Source organism: Mobula birostris, chromosome 31 (assembly GCF_030028105.1).
Source record: "Mobula birostris isolate sMobBir1 chromosome 31, sMobBir1.hap1, whole genome shotgun sequence".
Lineage (NCBI taxonomy): Eukaryota > Metazoa > Chordata > Chondrichthyes > Myliobatiformes > Myliobatidae > Mobula > Mobula birostris.
Genome location: NC_092400.1, coordinates 21376150 through 21397826, shown reverse-complemented (window position 1 = coordinate 21397826; position 21677 = coordinate 21376150). Strand labels below are relative to the sequence as shown.

General features: G+C 40.3%; 1 protein-coding gene across 4 annotated transcripts in view; it reads left to right on the top strand.

Moving 5' to 3' along the window:
- atxn2 (ataxin 2) overlaps positions 1–21677 on the top strand; it is a 137756-nt gene that overhangs the window by 39491 nt on the left and 76588 nt on the right. For all 4 annotated transcript variants that reach the window (XM_072248016.1, XM_072248018.1, XM_072248019.1 and 1 more), the window contains 3 exons: positions 5925–5984; positions 10965–11036; positions 17726–17885. In XM_072248016.1, the coding sequence (XP_072104117.1) occupies positions 5925–5984; positions 10965–11036; positions 17726–17885 (292 nt within the window). The remainder of the gene's footprint in view (positions 1–5924; positions 5985–10964; positions 11037–17725; positions 17886–21677) is intronic.

The window sequence follows — 21677 nt, the reverse complement described above, 5'->3', positions numbered from 1 at the left end:
TGAGGGAGCTGCCTCGCTTCTACCAAGAGCTGTTGAGAATATGGGGTCTAGTCTCATCCAGATAGGGTACTCCTGTACCAGTGGGGAACGGTGCTCCAGCTGCGTGGGGGACTATGTCCCCCACCCCTGTTCCATCATGGTGAGGGTCGAGGGGTCTTAGGGAAGAGGAGGGGTTCCCACAAAATGTGAGCTGTCTTATGGGGATGCCCACCATGCCCTTCTGTGGCGCTTCAAAGTGTTTCTTGTACGGACTGCTCTTGTACACCTTTCACTTCCTTGCCTTCATCTGCAGACCAGACTCTCCTTGGCAATCTGTCTTACCAGCTGGCAATGAAGGAGTCCCCAGTGAAAATCTCTTTATGCAGTGGTCCTTCCCCTGTACTTTGGGGACCTGGGTGGAAGGTGTTGCATAGGGTAGTACCCTGCAATAGGTTTTTAAGCAGATTCACTGGCACCCTGTCCATTCTGTGGCCATGAGGAGTCAGTGTGCCATGCTTACATGAAGTGTGAGAGGTTGCAGCCCTTGTTTGAGTATCTGAAGAGGACGTTGCTCAGGTTCTGGTTGCACTTCAGTCCCGCGCTTCTTGTCTACGGACACCCAGTACGGAGGGGGGTGGTTTGCAAGGAGGATCTACTGGTGGGCTTGCTCCTGGGCCTGGCCAAGATGCCCATTCACAGGTCTAGAAGGTTGAAAGTCGGGGGTTCTCCCAGGAGCCTGCCCCTCTTCTGAGGTTATGTTCGTGCCTGCCTGATCTTGGAGAGGGAGCATGCGATCACAATGGATAGAGTGGGGCTTTCTGGGAGCAGCGGATCCCCCCCCCCCGCCCCCAGGGAATTGACTGTTTTATAGATGGTAATAATTTGAAATTGTTCACTGTCTTGTAAAACTTGACATTTGTACTTTGTCTATTTGTCGTATAAATAAACTTGTGCAGTTTTGTAAAAAAAATGGACTTGTTTGTGTCCATTGTTGCATTAGTGCAGTGAGATTACTGAGAAGATTGTAATTCTTCAGCCATGACCTTATCAGAATTGTCTGTAGGCCTAGGCCAAGAATCCTCTTATTCTATCTCACACTTTCTCTTCAAAATTCGCCACACTGGACCGTCTTTAGAATGAAAATTTCCCTCTAATTTTCTACTACACCAATAGTTTGTTTGCTTCCATAGGTCAATCAGTGGCAAGCAAGGGGAAGTTGGGGGAGGTAATTTGGGAGGGAGAGGCTGACGTCACAGCCCAAGTTGGGCAAGTCGATCCAATGCTCAGAAAACACACCACGCTCCTCAACAGCCCTCTGTCGTCCTCTCCGTGTAATACAGTGCTCACCAATCATCTGTCCTCCCCTCCATGCAATACAGCGCGCACCAATGTCATGGCCTCCCCTATCTGGCGACAAAAACTGAGAATGGACTCATCGAAATAAATACTGTCCTACTGCACACTGCCATACTGTGCTGAGAGACCTCTAACAAAACTGCTAATGGGGCTGTTCAGTCACTGCCCACCACTGCAGGTGTTAGCATCAGGCGTTGTGCAAAAGTTCAAAAACTGATTTTTAAATTTTTTTAAAATCATGATCTCTCGTGGAGCCCCTATGGAACTCCGGTTGAGATGCCCTGCCGTGGAGTGATAGTCGTTAAGGCAGCTCAGACTGCTGTTCTTGGGCACTGGTATAATTGTTTTTGAAGCAGGTGGGATCTTCTGATTGTAGCAGTGAGAACTTGAAAATATTTTTGAACACTCCCGCCAGTTGGTTGGCACAAGTTTTCAGAGCCTTACCAGGTACTCCATTGGGGCCTGCTGTCTTGTGAGGGCTCACCTTCCTGAAAAACAGCTTGAAGTTGGCTTTTGAGACTGATCACAGTGTCACCAGCTGCTGCAGGAATCCTCGTAGATGTAGTTTTATTCTCCCTTTCAAAGTGGACATAAAAGACATTGAGCTCATCTGGTAGTGAAGCATCACTGCCATTCATAACGTTGGGTTTTGCTTTGCAAGAAGTAATACCTGGAAAACCCTGCCAGAGTTGATGTGCATCTGATGTTCCTTCCAACCTTGCTGGGAATTGTTTCTTAGCTCTTGAAAAAGCCCTCCACAAGATGTGCTTGGTTTTCTTGTACGGACCTGGGTCACCATACTTAAATGCCAGAGATCTAGCCCTCAGCAAACTAAAAACTTCCTGGTTCATCCACAGCTCTTGATTTGAGTATGTGCGGTATGTCCTTCTAGGCACACGTGCATCTGCACAGGTTTTAATGAAGTCGGTGACATCTGTGGTGTATTCATTCAGGCTCAAAGATGAATCTCTGAATATAGTCCAGTTCACTGATTGAAAGCAGTCCTGTAAGCGCTCTTGTGCTTCCTTTTTCCATGCCTTCTTGTCCTCACTACTGATGCTGCGGTCTTCAGTCTCTGCCTATACTCAAGGAGTAGAAGCACATCCAGGTGATCAGACTTTCCAAACTGTGGGCGTGGATTAGCATGATAAGTGCTCTTGATGGTGGTCCATCAGTGGTCCAGTGTGTTGGTTCTCCTGGTGCGACAAGTGATTTGTTGATAATAATTATTTACGGATTTTTCCAAGCTGGCTTGGTTAAAATCCCCCAGAATAATAGGGAAGGCATCAGGATGTGCTGTTTCATGCCTAATGATCACGTCGCTCAGATCGTCTAGAGCCTGTTTGACATCAGCCTGTGGTAGCATGTACACCACTACCAAAGTGATCACTGAAATCTCCCATGGCAGATAAAATGAATGGAACTTGATTGTGAGGTGTTCTAGATCTGGCAAACAGGACTGGGCCAGCATTGCCATGTTTGTACACCATGAGGAATTGATCATGAAACAAACCCACCTGCCCCTTTAGCTTTAAAGGATTCGGTAGTCTTGTCTTGGTGGTGCATTGTGAACCCATCAGTCTGAATTGCTGCGTCTGGAATGGAAGGGGTTAACCAAGGTTTGGTGAAACAAAATATGCAAGTGGTCTAAATGTCCCACTAATACAGCACGCTAGCTCTGAGATCTTCAGTTTTATTTAACAGAGACTGTACGTTTCCCAGCAAGATTGTCGGTATTGGGAGTCAAAAACCTTTTTTTAAAAGCGCACATTAGCCCAGTGCGACAACCTCATTTCCGCTGACATCTTAAGGTTACAGTGAAAATGAAGATTCAAGGATGCACTCGTTGTAGCATTGGTTGAAGGCAGTCCATAATTGCACTAGGTGTCTGTGCTAATTTTGTTCATGTACAGTTAATCAAAAGAAGGCAACAGACTGCACTGAGTGAGTTTCTCCATTGATAACTAATAGGAACGGATACACAGTTTTATAGTATTGTAGTATTAATAGTGTTCAAATTTCTTTTTTTCATTTAAATACGTAATTTGTTACTTCTGTTAAACAATAGTTTGTCTTCTTTATACAGTCGGCCCTCCGTATCCGCAGATTCATCCAACTGCAGATCGAAAATACTGAACAAGTATCCCCCGCTGTCCGAAAGTAGAGCGTTCCTATGAAACCTTTCATAAGCCGAACCCAAAAAATAACCTACCAAATCATACCAAATAACACATAAAACCTAAAATAACACTAACATACAGAAACATAGAAAATAGGTGCAGGAGTAGGCCATCGGCCCCTTGAGCCTGCAACACCATTCAGTATGATCATGGCTGATCATCCAACTCAGAACCCTATACCTATCTTCTCTCCATACCCCCTGATCCCTTTAGCCACAAGGGCCTTATCTGACTCCCTCTTAAATATAGCCAATGAACTGGCCTCAACTGTTTCCTGTGGCAGAGAATTCCACAGATTCACCACTCTCTGTGTGAAGTAGTTTTTCCTCATCTCGGTCCTAAAAGGCTTCCCCTTTATCCTCAAACTGTGACCCCCTCGTTCTGGACTTCCCCAACATCGGGAACAATCTTCCTACATCTAGCCTGTCCAATCCCTTTAGAATTTTATACGTTTCAATCAGATCCCCCCTCAATCTTCTAAATTCCAGAGAGTATAAGCCTAGTCGATCCAGTCTTTCATCATATGAAAGTCCTGCCATTCCAGGAATCAATCTGGTGAACCTTCTTTGTACCCCCTCTATGGCAAGAATGTCTTTCCTCAGATTAGGGGACCAAAACTGCACACAATAATCCAGGTGTGGTCTCACCAAGGCCTTGTACAACTGCAGTGGTACCCCCTGCTCCTGTACTCGAATCTTCTTGCTATGAATACCAGCATACTATTTGCCTTTTTCACCGCCTGCTGTACCTGCATGCCCACTTTCAATGACAGGTGTACAATGACACCCAGGTCTCGTTGCTAATCGGCCACTATTCAGATAATAATCTGTTTTCCTGTTCTTGCCAGCAAAGTGGGTAACCTCACATTTATCCACATTAAATTGCATCTGCCATGAATTTGCCCACTCACTTAACCTGTCCAAGTCACCCCGCATCCTCTTAGCATCCTCCTCACAGCTAACACTGCCGCCTAGCTTTGTGTCATCCACAAACTTGGAGATGCTGCATTTAATTCCCTCGTCTAAATCGTTAATATATATTGTAAACAACTTGGGGTCCTAGCACTGAGCCTTGCGTTACCCCCCTAGTCACTGCCTGCCATTCTGAAAAGGTCCCGTTTATTCCCACTCTTTGCTTCCTGTCTGCCAACCAATTCTTTGTCCGCTATATAGTAAAAGCAGGAATGATATGCTACTAGCAGAACCAATAGTAACATCAGCAGCTTTCAAGATTCTTTCTCTCTGCATGTAAGTAGTACGAATGGTGGACGCAAGCAAGTTCAACTCACGCACAATGTCTTTATTTTGTTCATCACTAGCAAAACGCTTAATTACATCCAGTTTTACGCTAAGCGTACACCGTTACGAGCTCTGTTAGGCTTTTCTGATACCTTAGGAAACACCTTGCTAACAGATACACAAAATAAATCGAGATAAAGCACTCTTGCTGCTCGGGGTGCACGCTGCCTCTATAACGGCTTGCTGCAAAACAAACGCTGAATGCTATTTTCGCTTTTCATAACACCGTTACAAGCTCTCTTAGGCTTTTATATAAGGGACTTGAGCATCGGCGAATTTTGGTATCCGTGGGGGTTCCCGGAACCAATCCCCCGTGGATATGGAGGGCTGACTGTACCGTTAACTGTTTCCATGAAACTTCAGCTAATTATGACAGCCATTTAATTGGGTCAAAATGTACAGGTCCAAAATTGTCCAATTAACCAGAGTCCACTGTACTTGTGTTTGTAAAACTCCAGCAATTATAAATTTGGAAATTTAAACTTTTGATTAATTTGAATCAAGATCTGTATACAGTTCTTATTTTAATGCATAAAAAAGAGCCTTATGTATTTTGTCCAAAGGAGAACTTAAGCATTCTACAAATATTTGTATTGTATGGTAACAAGCCTGGACAAGAATCTGTTGTTTCTGAGCATGTTTTTGGAAAAGTGTACTGCCTGCTTTTGGGTTTATGTTCTGACAATCGGAATGAGAAAAGCGTCTTTTTTATCCCATAAGTCCCTACCATTAACCAAGGTGTCTGTGGACTCCAGGTTGGAAACCCCTGGCTTATAGTTCAGATACCATAGGCTACATTGAAGGGAATTGAAGGAATTTGTGAAGAGCTGTTAAAATTTGAAGATTATTCTGTTCCAAAAAGATTACACACAAACAAATTTAATATTTATTGTTAGTGTGAGTACAAATTTATAATTGTAACCTATATTTACTAGTAATAATTATTGCTGTCTTTTGAACTTGCCAATCTATATAAGGGTTCTATGTTATTAAACAAAATGTCAGGAAGGTATGATTCAGTGATTACTGTACTTAATTTGGTTGAGCATGTGTACTTAAATTATTAATGTTTTCAAAAAAGTGAATGTCTTAAATATGTTTCCTTTCTCAGATTCAGTACGATGGAATATACGCAAACATGCGTATGGTTCATATTCTTACATCAGTTGTAGTAAGTATAACATTTAAATTATTTTTAATCTGTTTAATTCTAAAGTGTTTTTTAGTTTTAGTTTTGAAGTTTATTGCAAAAAGCAAGCTTAGGGGTAGTTTTAATTCTAACAGCTTTTGTAATCATGGAAGATGGTGAATGCTAAATATACAATACAGAAACAGTTTTTATTTTGTTGAAGGGTTACCTGTTTAAAATTGACCTTTTCCTGATTCATGTTGGTTCATAATTTGCTACTATAAAGTGAATAACTACATTGCTACCCTCAATTAAGCTTAAATGATACTGTTTGAATTCTGCCCCCCCTCCATGCACCTTGGTTAGGATCTTTTAACTGTATATGACCCAAATTACAAGAATAACGACAAAGACCTTAATATTAAGCCTTCTGTGAACAGAGATCTTGACTTTCTCATCCTCCACATAAGTCAGCATTATTGGGTGCTTAAGTTTGAAAAGAATACCCTTACTGCTGCAATTAGCAAAACACAATGCTTGGTCTGGAGTTCTTAGTTTTTATTCGTATGTGTTTTGGATACACACATATGGGGTTGAAAAATGGGCTATATTGTGGCTGCACTTGGGTTTAGTAGTAGGAGGTATTTGTGGGGAGACTGAAAGTAATTGCTTCAGATTCTGTTACAGTACTTGAGGGGCAAATAAAGAAAAAAAATATTTGTAGCCAAGAGTCTGCTGGTCTCAAATTATCTAATATTTTCATAATACAATTGTGGATAATATTTGCCACCTTTTTCACTGTCATTGCTTACTTTAGAAATAAGAATACTTACCTCCATTAAAAGAGATTGTGATAAGATTAAAATTACGTAAACTGTAGAAATTTGCGCATCCTTTTCATTATCATTGTCAGGTCAGCATTTCAGATGAAAGAATGAGAGGAGTGACAGTGACGAAACAGCTTCAATATCAAGCGTGACCTTTCTGCTTTAAATGATGTGATCTTTTCCTGAGAGCAGATCTACACATGAAACAAAATTTGCCATGAATGCTAGGAAACCAACTTTCTAGTTTAGTATTCACAAATTACATCTAGAATTTTTTTGGAATTCTGCGTTTGGCAAGAAATTGCATTTTGGTTGCATCACCATAAAGATGATTTTTTCCGTTGATGCTTTATGAGGAGCATTATGCATTAGGGTTCCATTTGCCACTTAGTTAGAACGTGACTCATTTGCAACCAATTTTTCTTTGCCTTTACTAATACTTTCTCTTGGTACCCTTGCTTGATGAGAAAGTCTGTGGACCTCAGATTTGAAAACTTCAATTGTCCTGGCAGGCACAAATTTTTTTTGGTGGGGGGTGGCGCTACACAGAAGTATTCTTTCTTTGTGTGGAAAATGAGCTTCCTATCTTCATTCCTGAACGGCCTTGGTCTTATTTTATGTCACCTTGTTCTTGATTTCTTGAACAAAAGAAATAACATTTTAGTTAATCCTCTCAACGCATGCAGAGCATGTTTATGGAAATTATTTTCATAATTTAACCTTAAGACTTAGTATTATTTTGAAAGTGAATACATGTTCTCAAACTGACATGAATGATCTAACATTCTTTAGGATCTTGCACCAGAGCATAAGTTTCTTTATTGACATAACTCAAACTACATTACTCATGAGAATGATTACAGTATCTTGAAATTAGTTGCTTTGAATAATAAGAGTATTCAACGAAGAAGGGGCTGCTTTGCTTTCATGTCTGATTCTGAAATCCTCAGTTGGAGGTTTACAATTGAAAATCGTTCTGGAACTGTTTTCATTGGCTCTCCTCAAATACTCAAATGAATTCTGTTTCAAACAGTATCAAAATTTGTGTCTTCTGTTTCTCCATGTTTTATAAGTTCAAATTGAACAAATAATGAGCTTCCCTTTCATTATTCCCATGAATATTTGTTGTCCTGAAATTGATTTGCCATACAGTGGCACCACATACCCATTGTGTTGACTTGGAACTGGTGGTACCACTCTTTTCCAGAATGATATTGTGCGGTGTTGCCTCAAGCTAGCAGCACCTAAGTTGAAACTACCTGAAAAGAATGTCTACAAAAATATTTGACTGCAATTTTTGGGGGGAATTTTTTTTTTCTTTTTCTTTTTGCAAATCCTTTAATGAACGGTTTCATAATGCCACATTACGGAGGAAGTCTGGTGCTTCAGAACATAAGATACATTATGCTTTATTGCCCCTTTTCATCTTGCCAGATTCTTCACTCCGCGAATCTTCTCTTCTGCTTTGCCTCATTATTTGATCCTTTTTGTTTCTTTGCTGCTGTATCTGATATTGTGCAAAAGCCGATAAGGGTAAACTTAATTTAAAAATAAGTTTAACATAGTTAAACTTAAAACTTAAGTTTTAAACTTAACGTAATTTTTCTAATAAAATAAGGTACCTTATTAGAGAAAAAAATAAATATTCACAGAGGTGCTAAACTATACACAGTATTTACCATTACTATCACTGAATGTCCAGTGTTCACTCAAACAACAGAAGAAAATATATAAACAGAGCGAAGCTAATGCCATCTGGCCCAACATTCACTATTCAAATGCTGATGTGTAAACCAAGTCTATGACATATCATCCAACATCATGTGTTGTTACAGCCGTCCAATTGGCACTGTGCTGGTGTGAGACGTTTCTTGTAATAACATCTCACGGTTCTTGGGTTCTAAAAATCATTTACTGCTTCATTTGGCAGTAAAGATCAGAGAATCATAGCAAAATGCAGCACAGACCATTTAAGGTGCCTAGTCGCATTGACCTGCACCCGGACCATAGCCCTCTACACTCCTCCATACCCATACCATCCATGTACCTATCTGGACTTTCTTAAACGTTGAAATCGAGCTCGCACGCACCACTTGTGATGACAGCTTGCTGCACACACTCACAGCCCTCTAAGTGAAGAAGATTCCCCTCATGTTCCCCTTAAACTTTTCATCTTTCATCGTTAACTCCTGACCTCTAATTGTAGCCCCAGCTAACATCAGTGGAAAAAACCTGCTTGCATTTACCCTATCTATACCCCTCATAATCTTGTATATTTCTATCAAATCTCCCCTCAAAATTCTACGTTCCAAAGAAGGAATAAAGTCCTAACCTATTCAATCTTTCATTTATAATTCAGTTCCTTCAGTTTTAGCAACATTGTAAATTTTCTCTACCTTATTTGCATCCTTCCTGTAGGTGGGTGACTAAATTTGCACACAATGCTCCAAATTAGGCCTCACCGATGTCTTGTACAGCTTCAACATAACATCCCGTCTCCTGTACTCAATACATTGATTTATGAAGGCCAGTGTGTCACAGGCTTTCTTTGAGCCTATCTATCTGTGCCACCACATTCAATGCGTAATGGACCTGTATTCCCAGATCCCTTTGTTCTACTGCACTCTTCAGTGCATTACTGATCACTGTGTGAGATCTACCCTGGTAGGTCCTACCGAAGTGCAACACCTCGCACTGGGTCTGCATTAAATTCCATCTGCCATTTCTCAGCCCATTTTTCCATCTGGTCCAGATCCCACTGCAAGCTCTGATAGCCTTCCTTGCTGTCTACTACACCTCCAATCTTGGTGTCTTCTGCAAATTTGCTGATCCAGTTAACTGCATTATTATCCAGATCATTGTTATAGATGACAGACCCAGATAATAATGATGTATCTTTTTATTATGAATATGGTTTAAAGAATTGCAGGGTAGTACTGCTTGCCATGTAGCAACAAAATGTTTGCATGCACTATGTGTTCACCACCCCTGACCAAGGGAAATGTGCTCTGTCAGGGAGAAGGTGCATTCTCCATACTGACAGGGCTGGAGATCTGATTTGAATCAAGTCGTAGGAGCTGGGCAGTGACTGTTCCAGTAGCTACACCACTGTAATACCCCTTTATCTTATTCGTTTGCTTTTAGTGGCCTGCTATGTGTCAGTGATCCAAGATTAAATTTGAATAATTTGACTTGATTGGATACCCACATTCTTAACGTGATGCAATTTCTACACACAGATGCTGTCCAATTTCTTGGCTTAATTCTTAAATCTACTTTGTTACTCACACTTCCATGCTAATGTCAGATTCTCTCGTCATTTAACTACCTCTAACTGAAGTAAGGAGTCTAGTTGGGGCAACATTTGGCCCAAATGAGATTTGATTCAGGAAAACCTGTTTTTTAAAAAAAACACAAACACAAAAGATTCTGCAGATGCTGGAAATCATGAGCAACACACATAATGCTGAAGGAACTCAGCAATTCAGGCAGCACCTATGGAGAGAAATAGTTTTTTCTGGGTGAGTCCCTTCATGGGCAGGAAAGGAAGGGGGCAGAAGCCAGAACAAGTGTGAGGGAAGGAGAAGGAACACAAGCTGGCAGGTGATAGTGAGACTAGGTAAGGGGGAAGGGGGATGAAGTATGAGTCTGGCAGGTGACAGGTGGAAGAGTTAAGGGACTGAAGAAGGAGGAATGTAACAGGGGAGGACAGTGGACCATGGAATAAAAGGAAGGAGAAAGGGGTCCCAGAGAGATGAGATGTGTAAGTGAGCAAAAGAGGAGTGAGGGGGGATTCTGAATGGGGAATGGCAAAAGAGGGAAGGGGAAGAAATTACTGGAAGTTAAGAAATTGATTTTCATGCAATCAGGTTGGAGTCTACCCAGATTGAATATGTGGTGTTGCTTCAGATTGCTAATGCTGACACATCTGATTGGTAACCAGCTTGTCAAAATAGTACAGTTAACAATGATGCTGGGGTGGGTCCTTAATTTTATTTCAGAAATGTGACATAATCAAGTTGCACAAAACTGCAAATTCAGAATTGCCAAGGACATTTCAAATGCAGTTTTGAAATTAGTACTGAACTGCAGAGATTTGACTATGGTATTGTAATGTATCAAGACTAACATTGGTTAAGGGGCTATTTTATTTGTGTTTCTAAGTTAATACCAGATTTACTGTTTGCATTTACAGGGTGCAAAATGTGAACTAAAAGTGAAAAATGGTGGAATGTATGAAGGAGTGTTTAAAACTTATAGCCCTAAGGTAAGCATGAAATCAACTTTGTGTTTTTACAACATGTAAAATAAGCTATTTTATCATATAATGTATTTAATATTTCCCATTCATGATTACAAACTGTGGCATTTTTAAGCTGCGGTGTTCAATGTTTCTAGTAATAGCCTGATTGCATTGCAGAATTTGCACAGTCAGTGATAATCAGATATTTGAATGGTATTGCAGTGTTTATTTATAGTAGTTTATTTACTGTAGCGGTAAACTAAATTCTTGTGAAATTCACTTTTGCGTCAAACTTGTAACAAACCATTTTGTATTGCTAACATCTATTAATTATTTTAAGAGAATACTTAATTTGAAATTCTGTAAATGGTAGGGCATTGCAATCTCAATTATAAATAGTAGTGCTATTTTAAAATTTTTTTTTTGCTTCCATCTACTAAAAATACTGTGATTTCTGTTTGTTTGAGAGTGGTATAGTCCACTTTTTGTGGCAGTGAAATAAGCAGTTTCATGCAATTGCCGTACTTTTTTAGTAAGTAATAAGATCTGAAAAGTGAGTATTTAAATGTAGACGATTTCTGATAGTCAGGGTCTATTTTCTTTACTCTTTATCAGCTTAACCATAGTAGCAGTTTTTTAAAAAGCTGCAATTAATCATTTGAGAAATAGGATTTCTCTAAAATTTTTATTGGAGGAACAATTAAATTGTTCCTGTGTTTAAGCACCAACCTGCATTTAGTGCAGGAACTGAGAGTGGGAAGGTGACTAGAGTAGCAGAGCGGTTTGATGTTCATCTAACTGGTCAGTTTCTGACATCCATTTGTCTGTGAGTTTGGTTCCTTACCACACTGCTAAAGTGTGAAATTTTTTATCATTTGAGTTGGGAGGCATTCCTGCCCTTTTTTGTTAGGGGAGATTGCAGTTTAATGAGATACTGATCTGTTTCAGGAGAGTCTCTGTGATAATACTGGGAAGTAAATTTTATAAATATTGTATGCTGGCGTAATTGTTTGCTTGAAATACCGACCAATCAGGTTCAAAGTAAATTTTATTATCGAAATACATATATGTCACCATTTACAGCTCTGAGATTCATTTTCTTGTGGGCATACTCAATAAATCTATATAATCATAAATATAACAGAATTCATAAAAGACTACCTAACTAGGGCATTCAGTCAGAGTAACAAACTGTGCAAATACAAAAAGAAGAAATAATTGATTAGTAATAAATATCGAGAACATGTGGTTAAGAATCCTTGAAAGTGAGTCCTTTGGTTGTGGGAACGTTTCAATGATGAGGGAAGTGAAATTGAGTGACGTTATCCACGTTGGTTCAAGAGCATTTTGGTTGAGGGGTAGTAATTGTTCTTGAACCTGGTGGTGCGAGTCCTGAGGTTCGATGTCAGCAGCGAGAAGAGAACATGTCCTGGTTGTTGGGGGTCCCTGATGATCTATGCTGCCTTCCTATGACAGCGTATCAAGTAGATGTTCTCAATCTCAAAGGTTGGGAGGGCTTCACACGTGATGGACTAGGTCACATCCACTGCTTTTTGTAGGATTTTCCATTCATCGGTAGTGGTGTTTCCATACCAGGCTGTGATACAGCCAGTCAGTACACTCTCCACTACTCATCTATAGAAGTTAGTCTTGCCAAACCTCTGCAAACTCCTAAGGAAGCAGAGGTGCTGCCTTGGTTTCTTCGTAATTGCACTTAGAGGGCCCAGGACGGGACCTCCAAAATAATAACACTTCGGAATTTAAAGTTGTTGACCCTCTCCACTTCTGATTCTCTGATGAGGACTGGCTCATGAACCTCTCCTGAAGTCTATAATCAACTCCTTGGTCTTCCTGACATAGAGTAAGAGGTTGTTGTTATGACACAACTCCGCCAGGTTTTCAGTCTCACTCCTATATGCTGATTCATCATCACATTTGATTTGGCCTGTGACAGTGGAGTCATCAGCAAACTTGAATATGGCATTAGAGCTGTGCTTAGCCACACAGTCAAAAGTGTAGCACGAGCAGAGCAGGAGGCTAAGCACACAGCCTTATGATGCACCTGTGCTGATGGAGGTTGGTGATAAGGTGTTGCCAATCTAAACTGACCGGCGACTGCAAGTGAGGAAATCGAGAATCGAATTGCACAAGGAGGTATCGAGGCCAAGGTCTTGGAGCTTATTGATTAGTTTTGAGGGAATGTTGATATTGAATGCTGAGCTGTAGTCAATAAGGAACATCCTGATGTATCGGTGGCATCCGTTAGTCTTGCGAGACCATGGATCTGCAACTGGAAAGTCTTGCTTGTCCTCTCCAGGGCGCAGGCCTGGCCAAGGTTGTATGGAAGATCGGCAGTTGCCCATGCAGCAAGCCTCCCCTCTCCACGACACCGATGTTGTCCAAGGGAAGGGCAAGGGCCGATACAGTTTGGCACCAGTGTCATAGCAGGAGTTGACAGAACGAGGTTGAAGGCAATGTCGGACTGTCTTAGGGACTCCAGCTCCGTATTTGTCCTCAGGGCTTACTCCCGAAGCCTTTCCCATGAGTGGGTATGGCTGCAAGGCAGCGGAGGTTTGAAATCAAGAGTTTTCCCTCTCTTAGATGGACTGCCTTCCCAGGCTGACAAGCTCCATGTACCCAAATCCATCTATCCTAATGTACAATGCCTATAAAATGTATTCACTTCCTGTCTCCCCTCCCCCTTGTAAATTTTCAGTTTCAATTTTTTTTGTTTTACGATATTAAATCACAGTGGATTTAATTTGGCTTTTTTTTGACACTGATCAACAGAAAAGTGAAAACACATCTCTACAAGGTGATCTAAATTAATTACAAATATAAAACACAAAATAATTGATTGCATAAATGTTACCCCCTTTAATATGACATACTAAATCATCACTGGCGCAAGCATTTCATTTTCGAAGTCACATTGTTAATTAAATGGAGATCACGGTGTGCAGTCAAGGTACTTCAATTAATTGTAGTAAAAATACATCTGTATCTGGGAGGTTCAACTTACCTGTGAGTCAGTATTCTGGCTAAAACTACACCATGAAGACAATGAAGACAAAAGAACACTCTAAGTAACTCTGCAAAAGGTTATTGAAAAGCACAAGTCAGGAGATCGATACAAGAAAATTTCCAAGTGACTGAATATCCCTTGGAGTACAGTTAAGTCAATCAGCAAGAAATGGAAAGAATATGGGACGCGGTAAATCTGCCTAAAACAGGCCATCCTCCAAAACTGCATGACTGTGCAAGAAGGGGACCAGTGAGGGAGGCTACCAAGAGACTCATGACCACTCTGGAGGGGTTACAAGCTTCAGTGGTTGAGATGGGCGAGACTGCACATATGACAACTGTTGCCCGGGTGCTTCACCAGTCTCAGCTAGGGTTGGCCAGAAGGCATGAGGGAGACTCTGAAGTCAGATGGAAGAAGGTTCTATGGGTGATCAAAACCAAAATTGAGCTTTTTGACCATCAGACTAAACACTATGTTTGGCATAAGCCAAACACTGCACATAGTCAAAAACACTCCATCTGTACCTTGAAACATGGTGGTGGCTGCATCATGCTGTGGGCATGCTTCACTGCAGCAGGCCCTGGAAGGCTTGTGGATGGTAAAATGAATGCAGCAAAATACAAGGAAATCCTGGAGGAATACCTGATGCAGTCTGCAAGAGCACTGCGATGTGGGAGAAGATCTGTTTTCCAGCAAGACATTGACCCCAAGCATAAAGCTAAAGCTACACAGGAGCTTAAAAACAACGAAGTTAATATGCTGGAGTGGCCAAGTCAGAGTCCAGAATTTGTGGGTGGACTTGAAAAGGGCTGTTTGCTCATGACCCCCATGCAATCTGACAAAGCTTGAGCAGTTTGGTGAAGAAGAATGGGGGAAAATTGCAGTGTCCAGATGTGCAAAGCTCACAGAGAACTATCCATACTGACTCAAGGCTGTAATTGCTGCCAAAAGTACATCTACGAAATGCTGACTTGAAGGGGTGAATATTTATGCATTCAATTATTTTGTGATTTATGTTTGTAATTGCATTGTAGAGATCTGTTCTCACTTTGACATGAAAGTCTTTTTCTGTTGATCAGTGACAATAAAAGCCAAATTAAATCCACCATGATTCAATGATGTAAAATAATAAAACATGAAAACTTTCAAGAGAGGGTGAATACTTTTTATTGGCACTGTTGCATTTTTGTTGTCCAGATGTTCCAGAGTTAAGTGAAGAGCCAGTGAGATGGCACCTGCTGTGGACCTGTTGCTCCATTAGGCAAATTGGAGTCGATCCACGTAACTTCTCATACAAGAGTTGATATGTTTCATCATGGACCTCATGAAACATTTCAGCACTGTGGATGTAAGTGCTACTGGGTGATAGTCATTGAGGCAGGTCATCACGCTTTTCTTGGGCACTGGTATCATTGAAGTCTGCTTGAAGTGGTGGGTACACACGCTGCTGAAGTGAGAGGTTAAAGATCTTAGCAAACGCACCAACTAGCTGATCAGCACAGGTCAGGTATCCCATCTGGGCCGGATGCTTTTTGTGCCTTCACCCTCCTAAAGGCTACTTGCACGTCGGCTTCGGAGACTGACATCATAGGATCATCAGGGGATTTGGGAGTTCGTGATGTTTCCTCCATGTTCTGATGGTTACAGTGAGCATAGCAAGCATTGCCCTGCTGTCACCTACGTTGCTTGATTTAACTTTATAAGAGGTGTTGGTGTTCAAGCCCTGTCACAAATGTCAAGCAACCTTAATTGTTTCAATTTTGTTCTGGAATTGCCACTTTGCCTGTGAGATGGCTTTCCAGAGATCTTACTTGGACCTTTGTAACTTTCTTGATCACCAGACTTCATTGCCTTTGCTCTGGCTCTCAGTCGATTCCAGATTTCATGGTTCATCCAGGGCTTCTGATTGGGGAAGACTGAAAAATTTTGTGGGAGCACATTTGTCTACAGCCATTTTAATAAAGTCGGTTACAACCATGGTGTATTCATTCAGATCCACAGAGGAGTCCTTGAACATGGCTCAGTCCACTGACTTGAAGCGATGCTCTAACTGCGACCACCTCTTTGTAGTCCAAATCTCTGGAGCGTTGCTCTTTAGCCTCTGCCTTTATCCAGGTAGGAGAAGAATAGCCAAGTTTTCTGATTTACTGAAATGCAGCCTGGGCCTGGAACAGTAGGCATTTTTTGTCTGAGTGTAATAATAGCTGTGTTGGGACCTCTGGTGTTACAGGTTATATGCTGATGGTAACTGGGCAGGGTTTTCTTCTCAAACAAGTCCGGTTGAAGTCTCCAACTATGATTTGAAATGCGTTGGGATGGACTCTTTCTTGTTTGGAGATGGTATCATGCAGTATTGCATGCGCGTGATTATAGTCAGCCGCTGGTAGTATGTAAACTCCAGTGATCAGAATGGACGGCATTTGATCGTTAGGTGTTCCAGGTTGGGGGAGTGCGAGTCTGCCAAAACAGCCACGTTAGAGCACCACCGAGAGTTTTATCATGAAACGTATCTCCACCTTTTGCCTTTTCTGATTTACCAGTTCGGTGCTTCCGGTAGACCGAGAAGCCTTCTGGTTTGACCACTGTAGCTGATATGCTGGGAGAAAGCCATGGCTTGGTCAAACATAGAACACAACAGTCTCTCATTTCTCTCCGATACAACAACCTTGCTGTTAGGTCCTCAATTTTGTTCTCAGCAACTACACATTTGCCAACAAAATGCTCGATAGAAGGAGCTTCATCCACCTCCGTTTCAGCCTGGCTTGCTGTCCCCTCTCCTCCCAATGGCAGCTATATTTTGATTTAGTTATTGAATAAATTTAGATTCCCTCTTCATCGCAGATGATTGGCATGGCAGGAATTGCATTGTTTCCTGGTTATCTAATTTGGCATGTGTGGCCACTCCCCCAACTTCCACCTTCAAAAAAGAACATGGCTGACGAATATCACCAGGCCTTCTAGGTCAAATATCTGAAAACGGAGGCCATTTGTGGGTGGAAAGACAGTCATTTGACTTTTCACAAACACTGAAGAAGAATACACCATAGGCTTGCCCTGCTGAACTTAGTTGAGATTTTGGCAGGTTTGTCGATATTTCCCCACTAGTGGGTATTGCAGCTATGATTGCAGGGTGAGTGGCTGCCAATGACTAAAATAACAACAGGCTAGAAAGCCTTCCTGCTGTCACCTTGTTCAGTTTAAAGAGTGTTGGTACAACCTAGTAGACAAGATGGGTAACCTAAATCACAGCTTGTGACTACTGAGTGGGTGAAAAATGCTGACCATTTTCAATGTTTAAAGGACAGGGTTATTGCATCAAGTAGAGTTTCTGTCCTGGATTGTATAAACAGGCAGCTATCAGGAAATCCGGAGAGAGTAGAGGAAGGGAAAAAAAAAAAGGAATCATTTAAATTGAAAGCTACATTGGGAATTGTTTGGATCACTCTAGACCAGGAGCTCTCAACCTGAGTCCATGGACCCCTCGGTTAATGGTAGGGATCCATGGCATAAAAAAAAGTTGGAAACCCCTGCTCTAGATGAATATATGTATGCAACAGTAGACTTGTACATACTCTACATAGTTCGCATTTGTGTTCATTTAATTATGGAAAGTTTTTGTTTTCTGAAATGTTTTTAATTTGAGAAATGAACATCGCTATGGTTAAGATTTCAAATGTTTTTCTTCCAGTGTGACTTGGTGCTTGATGCTGCTCACCGAAAAAACTCAGAATCCAGCTCGCGAGAACTGGGCCCAAAACGTGAAGATATTGTTGAAAGTATCATTTTTAAATCTGCAGATGTTGTAATGCTGCATTTTAAAGATGTAGATTTAAATTATGCAAGAAGAGGTATTGACATTTTAAACTACTTTAACCAATGTGAATTTCATATAATAATTGTTAAGATTTGATTAACAAAATATTAATTAAGTTGATGGAAAAGGTTAAAATGGAAATATCATGAGTTACAGTAATTTAGTTACAAAACCCGAGTCCCACCATCATGAGGAAATGTGTTCTCGGCAATCTGCCAAGACCCCAAGTAATAAAGTTATAAAATAAATCAAATATTAAAAATAAAATAGTATTTCCCTTCAAGCATAGCTGAAGTACAAACCTGCTGAATTGACAGAATTTAAGAAGCATGAGCTCAAGTCTACCCGGGTAGGAATGTACTTGTTCAGTTCTATTCTCGCCTATTCAATTACAGCTGGATAATGACCAGTAGTGATTTCTTTTTGCATGCAAGTCCTTACCTCTACTGTCTCCTCTTTTTTTCGCGTGCGTGCGAGTCTGTGTGTGTGCGTCTGCATGTCCGTGCGTGCGTCCGTGATGATGTCTTTTTCATGGCTTTTACAAGGCACGGAGCGAGAGAGACTGTGTGGCGCTCCACTCCTCACACAGACATTTCCACAGTACTTTCCCTTTATTTTATGAGGTCGAGTTGCGATCTCGACACTCAACCTGGAAAGCGTACTCGGGAGTGGACCTGACTAGTTTCGAACCCAGGAACCTCCGATCCTGGGTCCTGCACTGATGTCGTTGCGCCACCAATCGGTCTATCTCTACTGTCTCCTAACGGCCTCTTGATAATATCTGAAAGCACATTGTCATTTGTTTCACCTGTACTGATGACTCTTAGAACTTTATTTCACCCTGCCTTGAACTCTTAAATTGCCTTTTTTTCTTTTGCTTGATATCCAGTAGTATATGCAAGAATACCTCCAGCTGTATAACTTGTGACAAGTTTTGTTCCTTGGCCATAACTCACTGTGAATCACCTTGAGCAGAATCAGTCTTTTTGGGAGTGGTTTCATACTTGTCGCCCAAGATGAACTTTCTGCTACATAATTATGCCACCACTTCCATATGAACACCGAAGGCCTATATTACATTATAACTATTGTTTAGACTCTTATTCATGCTTAGAATGTTTTTAGAATCAAAACATTGCATATTTTGTCCCACTCTTGTCAGCTCTTTGACCCATGGTTGGTGACATACATTGACCTCTCATCAGATAATAGGTCAGCATTAAAATTCTCTATTTTCATATGTCTTCATTTTCTTGACTCTCCCTCCTCCTATAATTATTTTCAGCTCTATATCCTTTCAAGATTTCTATAGTCCTCAGATTTTGACCTTGTGCTCAGCCACAAAAATTATTATTGTAGCGTTAAAGAACATGCCTGGAGTTGCTAATACACAAAATTGTGGCATTACTCTGTACCTCTCTACTTTTAAGATGTGTCTTAATACCCCCCCCCCATCAAACTTTTCCCTATGTCCTTCTTATTTAATAACACTCCTATGAATTTGGCTAGGAACATTTTAAAGTTTAAAGGTTCTATACGCATGGGCGTGGCTGCTAGTTTCATCATGCTTTTCCTTTCATGTTCTTTTCCATTGAAGTTGTATCTGAAATATTAAAATTCAAGCCGGAACTATGCCTTGATAATCTACACACATACAGCATCTTGTATGAAATGCCAGATGCAGTTTTAACACTTTTATTTCATGAACATGTAGAGTGTGATATCTGCTGAAATGTTCGGCTTAGAAATGGCACTTTAGGGGAGAACTTTAGTACAAAGACTATGGAAAGAGGAAGTGGTTTTTTGTTCAGATCTGGATATATTTTCATTAGATATTTAGGTTTGAATGATTCAATGTCATATCTGATTGAAATATTAGTTCCCATTTATTTTTGAGTTCAATTCTATTTAATCTTACTTAATATTCTCTGCATATCTTAGCTAAGGGATACTACTGTCTGAATTGGAAGGTTCTGGATTCATAGTTTGTTTGAAAAATTTGATAGCAAAATTTGGGCACCTGTTCCTGTGTACTATTGTTAGTGTTATCTTCTGGATGAGATATTAAGAAAAGGACGACTTGAATGAAGGTTCACGAGCCTGTACTGGAAAAAGAGTGAGAAAAATTTCCTGAGATTAAAAACAAATGTTTGCAATATTTAGTGTACTTAAGCAAATATGTGGAGAGAAAAGCAGTTTGTGTTTTGGTTTAATTAGAATTGGAAGAGATTAGAGATAAAACCAGGCTTAATACGGAAGTTATTCTTCTGGTCTATTAACTAACACTTAAATTTTCTGGCCCTCTTGGTCTGTGCAGTATACCAAGATATGGTCATTAATGAACCTCAATATTTTTCTATGTTGATTCTGTGAATGTGGTGGTTTTTTAACCTGAAATAACTTCTGCTTGAAGTCCTAAAACAAGAGTAACCTTCAGAAAGAATACTTTTCAAAGAATATGTCATAATGCAGTTTTGGGAGGCAGGGCTGAGAAGTTAAATACTTCACTGGAAATGTTTAATAGTTGAATGCAAAAACAGTACTGACTTATGTGCAATGTATTTTACGCTGGTCTTGCATTCCCAATGTTAGTAATTCTAAAGAATTACATTGACATAAATTATTATATTGTTGGAATATTTGATTGGGCATTGGTGTTTTGCTACCTGAATTGTGGTAGATGGTAGGAATTGAACTTGGCCTATCTCTTATTCTTTTGGCATGTTTTCTCCTTGTTTTAGTACTTTTTTTTCTACTTTTCTCCTTGTTTTCAAACTTTTCTATCCTTGTAGCAACCAAAAGGTAAATAGCACTGCCCATGTTTATTCTCCATTTTATTAATATGAGGAGAGGCAATAAAAAGAAAAGGGATCTGTTCAAGAACAGTTATCCACTCAACAGTTTTGGCATATCTAATTAGAAAGGTATGCTGGTTTACAGTTTTGTTGCAACAAACAATCTGTTGGAAGTATTCAGTGAATCAAGCTGCATCAGTGGAGGAAACTCCAGCAGACTGTCATTCTAGATTCTGGTATCTCCAGTTTTTTGTGTCTCCAGTTTATAGTTTTGCTAATTTGGTTTCCTATTGGAAATAATTTAGACTGAAAGAATCCTTTGTTAGAGGTGGGAAAGTGTTCAACAGCAATATGGGCCAGGTTAGTCGCAGATCTGATTGAACAATAATATTATGTCAATACTTTCAAAGGCTTTAGAAAGGATTGCTACCTAAATTTGGTACGTTGAACCATTCGTGTATCTCTAATATAGCAACATAACATCCCCAACAAAACCTTTTAAAAATACTTTTGCAGGCATATGTTGTCAACGATAGTAACCAATTTTACATTAATGTTCTATCAATTGTTTACATCTTAATGGAATGCATAGCAATATAGGTACAGTTATAAATACTTGGTGTTCAGAGATATAGCTGTTATCAATTTTTTTTATAGTTTGAATGCATATTGGATTATACTCATTCTAATAAAAATGTGTCCAAATAAATTTCATAAATTGGAGAAGATCCTTAAGATAGGATCTATTTGTATTTGGAAAAGCTTAGACATATCAGGGACAGTCAAGCATGGCTTTGAGCAAGTCTCACAAACTTAATTGAGTTTTTTGAGAAGGAGCCGAAGATGATTGATGTTGTTTACATGACATGGTCTTTGGTAACATTTTCATGGTAGGCTTATCCAGGAGATTAAGACACATGGGATTCTACATCATAGACTTGGCCCAAGGATACAGAGGGTAGTGGTGAAGGTCGGTGAATAGTGGTGTTCTGCAAGAGTCAATGCTAGGACCACTATTTTTGATAAATAAT